The sequence below is a fragment of the Rhododendron vialii genome, chromosome 8a (genome assembly GCF_030253575.1).
Source record: "Rhododendron vialii isolate Sample 1 chromosome 8a, ASM3025357v1".
Lineage (NCBI taxonomy): Eukaryota > Viridiplantae > Streptophyta > Magnoliopsida > Ericales > Ericaceae > Rhododendron > Rhododendron vialii.
Genome location: NC_080564.1, coordinates 24,770,758 through 24,780,926, shown reverse-complemented (window position 1 = coordinate 24,780,926; position 10,169 = coordinate 24,770,758). Strand labels below are relative to the sequence as shown.

At 38.1% G+C, this 10,169-nt stretch overlaps 1 protein-coding gene across 1 annotated transcript; it reads left to right on the top strand.

Moving 5' to 3' along the window:
• The first annotated feature begins 2,733 nt into the window (after nucleotides 1–2,733).
• On the top strand, nucleotides 2,734–9,755 carry LOC131336507 (protein NEN1-like). Its single transcript, XM_058372379.1, has 6 exons — nucleotides 2,734–3,149; nucleotides 3,670–3,827; nucleotides 5,088–5,134; nucleotides 7,729–7,792; nucleotides 7,967–8,700; nucleotides 9,355–9,755. The coding sequence occupies exons 1-6, from the start codon at nucleotides 2,864–2,866 to the stop codon at nucleotides 9,587–9,589; spliced, it is 1,524 nt and encodes a 507-aa protein (XP_058228362.1). The 5' UTR covers nucleotides 2,734–2,863; the 3' UTR covers nucleotides 9,590–9,755.
• The last annotated feature ends 414 nt before the right edge of the window (nucleotides 9,756–10,169 follow it).

Here is a 10,169-nt window from a genome sequence, read left to right as displayed (position 1 = left end):
AGCCAGAAATTTGCTAAGTGGGTGGCACTAGGGTGGCAAATGAATCGAGCTATTTGTGAGCAACTCGTGGTTCGGCTTGACTTGTTTAATAATCGAGCCAAGTTCGAGCTTGAGTTTTAGTCTTGTTTACTAAACAAGCCAAGCTTCACACTCAAAAGCTCAGCTCAACTCGCAAAAGTTTGATTTGTCTTATAGACTCGAGTCGCTTAAAGATGCTAGTTAAATAAATGAGCTAGGCTCGGCTCGTTTGTGAATGAGCCGAGCTTGAATTTTAGGCTCGTTTAATAAACTAGCCAAACTCAAAAACTATACAGCTTGACTCGTTTGCACCCATAAGCGACACTGTGCAATTGGAGTTCACTAGTATGTATATGTTACACGAAGAGAAAAGTTAAGCATAAAATCGAACTTTGCTTGGGCTTTCTATTTTTTTGTTAGAGTAACTCCAACCCATCTCTATTTGAGCACTAAAACTCCATTTTGGAGAATGCCTGTCCTCCAACCCATTTTCATATGGGGTCTCCAAAATGGAGACTCAATTCTCATTCTCCATAGTTGGAGGGTCTCTTCCTAAAGAGACCCATCTCCATTTCTCTCATTCACTAATATTCTATTTATTTTTTTGCCAGAATTTCGTCAATTACATATAACTTTTACATTACGCTTTTTTTTTCTTCTATGAAATTGGTATTATTGGAAAGATAATAATAATACCTTCAAAATGAGTCTAAAATCAGCCCAATGGGCTAACAATAGTGAGTATGTGAATGTGTATTAAAGGGTATAAAAAGTACACAGAAATACATTTTTTTTTTGTTTTCTAGTGTGCTTATTGTAAGCCCACTGGGCTGACAATATAGCAAGACCGTATTAAGTATATGTAATGCATTAATTTGAAATAACACTATCCTATCATTGTATTGGAAAAATATGCATCTAATGAAAGGAGGAAAAAATAATAATATCAAACAATAAAAGGAGGAAGAATTGGGGGAAGTTTTGGAGGTGAAAAATAGAGAATTGGGTTGGAGTTGTTGATTCTTAAAAATTACTTTTTGAATAGCTTTTTTGAGTCTCCAAAAATAAAGAATTGGTTTCGATTGTAAATTTTTACTTTTTAGATTCCTTTCGTCATAAAAAAACAATAATTCACAAAAAGTTGACAAAAAACTAACAAATGCAAAAAAAAATTGAATAAAGACAAAAAAATAAGTCATTTCGTTTATTAAGCCGAACAACCCTTTAGTGTAAATTAAATTATATTCCAAAAGCGGGAGTGGCATGTCCACCCCCGGCCCCAACCCCCATATACCTCTGCTACTGATGGACTATATTCACTTTGGGTCTCTAAAACTAACCCCTCTGTCTGCGCACAGTCTAATAATTTTTTGCTTAAATTATTACTCTCATGTCTCTATCTGTCTCTCTTTTTAGTCATTACACCTTGCAACATCCTCTCTCAAAATTCAAACCAAACAAAGCTGTTATGGGGCCGGTTGAGTCGTGGTCCATGGACCCAAAGATTACTACTAGGTGTAATACACATAATTTGTCCCATTTGATTGTGTAACTGATTTTTAAAAATATTTTTTCTTATCGATGGAAAAACCTCTTTTCTATGGTTAAAATCGTTACTGGCAAGAGCAAGACTAGTTTCCAAAGCTAATTTTGCTTAATTCACAGCTAATATAATTGCAAATGGTTCAATGCTGTCGATGGTTCAACTAGTATGTACACACAAATATATATGTACAAAAGCGGGGTCCGGTAATGCAAATCTCGTAGTGCAGCATCCAAGCTTTCTATCTCGGTAAAAAATATTCAGGTATGTATATTAATTTTTACTGGTAAGAGTTAATTTTGATTAGTAAAAGTGCTTCAGCGAATCTAAAAGTAATAAATTGCAAAAACAGACAGTCAGTCAGATGTTGCACTACAGGGTGCACTACAAGATCCTTCTAAATGGGAAGGTCTCTGATTGCAATCGAGCGATTCTGTGGGGTGAGGCACTCTACAACTCCTATAGGGTAGATTCGGGCTATCCACCTCGGGAATGGAAGACTTGAATTTTAATCCGATTAATGGATGGTTCAGATCAATAAGAGTTTGGATTAAATCTGAACCATCCGTGCCGAAATGAACGATTGAATCAGCCGCCCTACAGTCCATATAGGGCGGAGCGCAGTACAAAATTTCCCATTTCCCCTAACCGCCCTCAAATGTGTCATAAGAACCTAAAAGCTGGAGTTCAAAGCCCAAAATTGAGACACAACTTTAACGGAATGGAGCTCTAAAGCATTCAACGCGGGAGAAGAAATAGGCTTGTCTTATCATCGGAATCATGAGCTTAGCTTCAAGTACTCCGTACCTCATATCAAATACTCATGCTCCTTAGGAAAGTCTTTCATCCATCTCCTAGTACTCCTATTTAGAGGACTAAAAAAATCGCCTCGTAGAAATACTAAAGAAAATTGGGTGGTAATAATGTCAAAATTATTTTTATTTATATCAAAATTGTTGTGCATTAAAAGTTGATATTATGTGCAAAATACAAAATTTTTATGCGTAAGAATTTTTGATATTAACAAAATAATTTTGACATTATCATTTAAAAAAAAAAAAAAAACCTTTGAACAGGGGAACCAAAAGTTGAGAGACAACACGCTTCCTTGTTAAGGGTATCTATGTCGTTTGGCACGTTTTCTTTTGCGTCTGTATCAATATCATCTCACCTCCTCTGCAATCTTCTCCCGAAAGTCTCCCTTTCCCCGTTATAATAAGTAAACATTCACATTGGAACCGCTTGCGCTATTAACTCCCCTCTCTCTCTCTCTCTCTCTCTCTTCTGAGCTGCGCTCTATCGATGGTGGTTTCGGGTAGTAGTGACCGGTCGGAGATAGTGTTCTTCGACATAGAGACCACGGTGCCGACCCGACCCGGACAGGGGTTCGGCATTCTGGAATTCGGCTCCATTCTGGTGTGCCCCAGGAAGCTGGTGGAGCTGGAGAGCTACTCCACCCTGCTCCGACCCACCGATCTCTCCCTCATCTCCAACTTGTCCGTCCGTAGCAACGGCATTTCCAAGGACGCCGTCCTTTCCTCCCCCTCTTTCGCCCAAATTGCCGACCGGGTCTACGACATTCTCCACGGTCTCCCTCTCTCTCTCTCTCTCTCTCTCTCTCTCTCTCTCTCTCTCTCTCTCTACGTACATGGCTGTTTTTGTTTTGGGGGTTTATGTTTTGGGGCTTTTGTGGGTTTTTGGTATTTTGAGTGTTCATAGGGAGGATATGGGCGGGTTACAATACGTATATGAATAAACGTATGTATCAACTCTTTCTAAAAAAAAGTAATATCTTTAATTCTACTAATATACAGTCTCACCCGATTAATAATACTAAACCTGTCGGATTGTATATCTTGAGGCATGTTTAATCCAGGTCCTAAGTACTTTAATTGAACACCGGATATTTGGTTATATATAGGCCAATTCGATGTTCATATCCGGTCAAACAAATGGGCCGAATTGTTTTGCTGTTTTGTGGATTTTTTTTCTTTTTCGGTTGTTATGGAGCTTGGGTGTTCTCTTGTATTTGTACTTCCGATTAGTTATTTTCTTCATTAGTGTCCCTTAGATGATGTGTTAAATTTCAATTTTTTTTGGTGTTGTAGGAAGGATATGGGCAGGTCACAATATCCTGAGGTTCGATTGTGCACGGATTAGGGAGGCATTTGCAGAGATCAGTAGGCCGCCGCCAGAGCCCAAGGGTACGATTGACTCATTGGCTCTATTGACTCAGAGGTTTGGGAGGAGAGCTGGTGACATGAAGGTATAACCCCATCAGAACTGACAATGTTGTGCATTTTATGGTGACTTGTGTATTTGTACCAAAGCCATTCAAAGCTTTGTAATTTGGGATGTAGCTAAGTATGGAATTGGGTATGTGACCTTGGCCATTAGGGAATAAGAAAATTGTAGTGTAGTCTTTATATGTGTGGTGAATGGTGATAGTTCCTTGGCTTGGCAGTAGTCATTATTCTGTCCCTTAGGGCTTCTGTGTGTTAGAGCATCTCCACCCAAAGCATGCCAAATAATCAATTTTGGTAGTTTGCAACACTCTACCCGAATCTCCAATTTATGAGGTGGCATTTGACAGTTCCTCGTAGATGTCAAAGTTGAAGAATACAGTTTATATACATAACGAGGAATCCAACAATTGGTTTAAAACTTGAAGAGTTAAAAAAAAGTCAAGAAAGAACAAGAAAATACTATTGTAGCACATTGGTTGATGTGCTGCTTTTTTAGAGGATGTCTTACTTTGGATATGCCTTTAATAATTTTGGCATACCAGAATATGAAGATTTGGGTGGAGATGGTCATTTTACATTTCCAATGGTTGATATTTTGAAACTGCAATGTAGTCTCCTACCTTGTCTTGTAATTATTCAGAGATGTATGTTTGCATCTATCATTACTATTTGTTTATAGTCATGTGATTCTCGTTTCTATTGGTTGTTCTGAGTTACCAATTTTCTCCTATCCCTCTGCTTTCCGATTCTAATATTTCTTTTATAATGTTAAACAAATAACAAAATCAGCTAGTAATTTCCATTATCGCATTTTAATTGGTTTGATCTGACTTGAGATTTGACTTAGAATCTGTGGGGACTCCATTTCCAGCATTTGAGTGAAACAATTAGAGGAGGGATTGCGTATCCATTCGACAATCAATCCAACAAAGCATGAGATTGCATATCCTCCCTTTGTTGTCACCTCCCTTTATTGGAGGGGATGTGAACATCTCCCTTTGTTATCTGGGTAAACTGTCTCCGCCTTCAATTAGGTTGCTTGACCTAGTATTATGTCTAAGCCCTGTCAAGATGGTACTTAACACATGTTGCAACTATGATTGGTTATGTTTTTCCTGAATTTTATTTCCACAGTTAATCCATGAGTCAGTATCTATGATACTGTTTTATCTTGCATAGTTGCACTTAATACACTTATGCATATTTGATGTGTTATCATATTGTCATAATTGGTTGGTCTAAGCTCTTGAATTTTGGTACAATCATTCTCTTCTATGCAGATGGCCACACTTGCAACTTACTTTGGGCTTGGACAGCAAACACATAGGTATATTGTGCTCTCCGCCCCCCTCTACGTCTTATAAATATATCCCCATTTCCTCTTCAACAGTTCAACTTCCAGTATTTATTGCAGTTATAAATGCTTATTAAACTTTATGGCATCCATGGAGATGTATATATTAACGTATGTATGTATGTGTATATATATATATATATATATAGGAATTTTCAAGTGAGGGATCCCTCACTTTGTTAAAATGAGGGACTTTCATTTCCCGATCAAATTTTGAAAATCCGAACTGTTCAATGTGTGCAGAACGTAATTTTAAGGGGCCCCGCAAGAAATCAGCAAAAAAAATGACCGGGAAGGGCATCATCCGAGCAGTTTTTTTTGAACCGTTCAATGAAAACTGCTCGGATGAAGCCCTTTCCGGTCATTTTTTTTGCTGATTTCTCACGGGGATCCTTAAAATCACGTTTTGATCACTTTGAGCGGCTCGGATCATCGAAATTCAATCGGGAAGGGGAGTCTCTCATTTTAATAAAATGAGGGATCCCTCACCGGAACCTAACTAACTATATATATATTAGGGCCCTTCTAATAAGGTCACCCTTATTTTCAGAAAATGCGGACGTTGTTGTCAGCCGTTGGATCGTGTTTCCAATGGTCTGGATCTGTTGATGGTCATAAACTACACACACACACAAAACTTCTTATAAGGGCGCCCTTACTATATTAAAGTGAGGACACCCCTTTCCCGACCAATTTGCGATGATCCGAGTCGCTCAATGTGTTCAGAACGTGATTTTAAGGGTACCCGTGAGAAATTAGAAAAAAAAAAAAAAAAAGAGACCGGGAAAGGCTTCATCTGAGTAGTTTTTATTTGTTTTTTATTAAACGGTTCAAATAAAAACTGCTCGGATGAGACCTTCCTGGTTTTTTTTTTTGCTGATTTCTTGTGAGTACCCATAAAATGACGTTCTGAACACATTGAGCGCTCGGGTCATCGAAATTTGATCGGGAATGGGGAGAAAAGAGGATGTCCGCACTTTAATATGGTAAGGGCGCCCTTATAAGAAGCTATATAGAGATATAGATATGCACCACGGATCAAGTGAGAGATCCCTTATATTGTTAAAATGCGGACCTCCCCTTTCCCGATCAAATTGCGATTATCCGAACCATTCAATGTGTTTAGATTATGATTTTTAAGAGCATCCGCAATGGGAATAATCAAAATCAATAATCAAAATGTGCCACGTCAGCATTTGATTATCCATTTAGTTCATAATCAAACTTAACAAACTTTACCTCCACATTGGTTATTTTTGCATCCCTATAAAAAAAACCTCCGCAATACGCAATGCACCTATGTCCAATTACAAACGAGTTCTAATCACGCACCCGACCACACCAAATTATTCTTCTCGATGAGACAATTCTAATGTGGGGTGTTTTTTAGTTTTGAATTTGGTTATTGGGTTTGATTATTGAGTTTTGGTTATTGGTAAAAGTTGTTTAGTTTGGTTATGGAATGGGTGAAATTTGGTTATTTGCTAAAAGACTTGTAACTTTGCTTATTACAATGTGAGGTGTTTTTTTAGCATTGTTGTTAAATTTGCTTATCCATACCAATTTGCTTATTACAATGTGGATGCTCTGAGAGTTCCCTTAAGAAATCAGCAAAAAAAAAGACCGAGAAGTGCTTCATCCGAACAATTTTTATTGAACGGTTCAATGAAAAACTGCTTGAACGAAGCACTTTCCGGTCCTTTTTTTGCTGATTTCTCATAGGGACCCTTAAAATTACGTTCTGAACACATTGAACGGTTCGGATCATGAAAATTTGATCGGGAGAGGGGAGGTCCGCATTTTAACAAAATAAGAGATCCCTCATAAGATATGGACCGTAATATATATATATATATATATATATATCAGAACGGTTCAAGGGACACCCAAAAAAAACACCTAAAAAAACACCCCAAATCTCAATCTCATAGTTCCCGATCGAATTTTGAATATATATATATATATATATATATATATCAGTCCGTCTCCCGTAAGGACCACCTCATTTTAATAAAATGCGGACCTCCATTTTTCGATTGAATTTCGATGAAAACTGCTCGGATGAAGCCCTTTCCGGTTATTTTTTTTGCTGATTTCTTGCGGGTACCCTTAAAATCACGTTCTGAACACATTGAGCGGCTCGGATCATCGAAATTCGATCGGAAAATGGGAGAAATGAGGAGGTCCGCATTTTAACTAAAATAAGGACTCCCTCATTTGAGACTGACTCTATATATATATATATATATAGCACTCCCAAATGCTTCTATGGAATTCCAAGGTCTATAAATGGTTGCATTACTTGCCTATACTTGCGACTACTCCACTCCCCGAGTACCACATAAGCTTATACCTCATATGGCTCATTTCAGGAAATTCATGTTAGGCTAAAAAGCTAACAAAATACAAGCGGCACATTTGTATTAGCATTTAGATCGCGAACCTCAAATAATGGTTTGAACGATGTTTGTTCTGAGGGTAGTTGTGTGCTTCTAAAAAGTTGTGGGCTTTTACTTGTATAGTCTTAAGGTTGACATTTGATTAATCTCTTTGTGATCATTTCTCAGGAGTTTAGATGATGTCCGGATGAATCTCGAAGTTCTCAAGTACTGTGCAACCGTTTTATTCTTGGTAAACTTACTTTTACAAGTTTTAAGTTCTTTGTTAAAGCTTGTAACGTAAAACGTCTGAGCCCCTTGTTTGGACGACTGCTTGCCATGTTTAATAGTAAGCACGGTTGGTTCATGGAACTGTATTTGTTTAAGTTGTTATTTATCTAATCACCAAAATATCGTATATTCGTAGGAGTCAAGCCTCCCAGATGTATTCACGGAAAACAGTTGGGTTTCTCCAAATGCAATTACAAGAAGTCGTAGTAATGGGAAAGTTTCTCCCGATGGGATGGTCAATACACCCTCGTCAAGTGTCAAAATTGAAAATCTCCAGACTTCCTTTTCTGATCAGAGCAGAGATGGAAATCATCCAATACTCTCTCTTATGACTCCAAACACAGCAGACAAGGTCCCTGATCGAGCTGAATCTAACATAGCCGGTCCAGACCCTTTTGACTTGGGCATAATGATTGATGAAGTGGAGCGAGAATCGCTTCGATTGGATGAGACTGATGAAGAAGAATCTGGTTCAGAGTCCGAGTCTTCTACTGCAGCTGAATCTGAGGCCCCCTCTTGCTATGCTGCCTTTTTAAAGCCTGTTGAAGTTTCTACGCCTTCTATCCGTGTATCTCTTGTGCCATTTTATCGTGGAACTCAGAGAATACAAATATTGCACAAAGATATTACACTGCAGCTTCGTTGTAACCACTTGAAAGTGCGCTTTGGGATAAATAGAAAATTTGTTGATTTTGCTGGCCGGCCGCGCTTGAATTTTGTAGTGGATGCAACTCCAGACCTTTGCGAGGTTTTGGATGCATGTGATAAGCTTGCACAGAGACTGTCTTTGGATTCTGGTAGCAGCTCTGAGTGGAGACCTGTATTGACCAAAAAGGCTGGATTCTCTAATTCTCCCACCATGCGATTACAGTAAGTTTGTCTTTCTTTTGCTCCATCTATACCAGGAAGTAATACTTTAATGTGCTAGTACAGTAACTACAATATCTTTTTAGTGTTTATGAAACTTGAAATGTCAAGAGATTTGCTTTAGTTGCTTCTCAATTTGAACATATATGGATTGTCTTTTTTGTTGTACCAATTTTCCATTTTCCGTTGTACGATAAGGCGGAAAAATAGAGCACTCATTTCAATTTTCTAGGAGGCTGACATATTTTCTGAAACTCTTGCTGATGAATAATCTCCCTCCGTGATTTTTAGTTTCTACGTTTTTTGGGTTATCTTTTACGAGGGGAAAGCATTTTCCTTGGTACTTGTTTGTAACTCAGGGTGTCTGGGCCAAGACTTGAGTATATTTTTTTGTGTATCAGTTCCATGGTTTAATAGCAAAAAAAAAAACAAGTCTACAATGTGCTTTATCTGTTTTTCTTTTTGAGAACGGGAAAATGTGATGGATTTCAGAATGTTCCACCAGCTTTGAGTTGGAAAAGGAGTAATGGTTCAAATAACCGTTCATTCTATCTCTTTGCAAGCAAATGAAGCATCATTACAGGCTAATGACAACTTACAAGACTTTCATACTTTCTGTTACTGATAGTTCACCCTTTTTCTCTGCAATTTATTCAGAATACCCACGGTTGCAGCTGGAAACGTAGCCAGATGGGTCACGGAGATATACGAGAAAGAATCTTCCACTACCCCGCAAAGGCTTGTGTTCAGCAGATTTGATGTTGAAGAACTTGATACCTTGTTAACCCCGGGAACTTTTGTGGACGTGTACCTCTCCTTGGACCCGTATGATTATCAGCAGAATGCTGGCATTCGGTTAGTGGCAAAAAAATTGATCGTACATACTAACTGATCGGTCATCCACCAAGCCATGTACTAATTTGTTTTAGGAATTCATCTTTTGTGTTCGTAAGGACCAATAGAATGCAGGTGAAAGCTGTAACTGGTAACAAGTAACTTATTCATACCATCTGTATTATTATCCATGTAATTATATGTAGAACTGTATTTGAGACAAACCACCTGTTTCTAAACTTGTAGTAGTGTCTTTTGTAAGCTTTATGATCGTGCTGAAATCAGGCTTGTCAATGCAAAAAGGGTTCTAGTAATTGGAAGTTGGCGCTTCGACTGAGTTTGAGTCCGAATTCTGCCAGGGACGTTGGCTTTGATTGTCTGGTCATTCTGGAGTTGAGTTCATGAGGATGTCATATGTCATAAAAGTATAATACAGTCTTCACCTTTTGCAATAGCATACCCATGCAGATGCAATAACGTAAGCGATGCTTTTCGATTTGAATTGCTTACTTTACGATCTTAAAGAATAATCGTGGTTTTGAACATTTAAATGGTTCTTTAAAGTGCTTTATTTCATGTTTGGCGGGTAATGTGTTTAATCTAACGAGTGCATAAAAGCGAAACGGTTGATAATCCTT

Excerpts from the sequence above, each read along its gene's own strand:
- LOC131336507 (XM_058372379.1), top strand. The coding sequence starts at position 2,864 with ATGGTGGTTTCGGGTAGTAGTGACCGGTCGGAGATAGTGTTCTTCGAC. Across the intron at positions 3,150-3,669 it reads GGTCTACGACATTCTCCACG|GAAGGATATGGGCAGGTCAC; the intron begins GTCTCCCTCTCT and ends TTGGTGTTGTAG. Across the intron at positions 5,135-7,728 it reads CTTGGACAGCAAACACATAG|GAGTTTAGATGATGTCCGGA; the intron begins GTATATTGTGCT and ends ATCATTTCTCAG.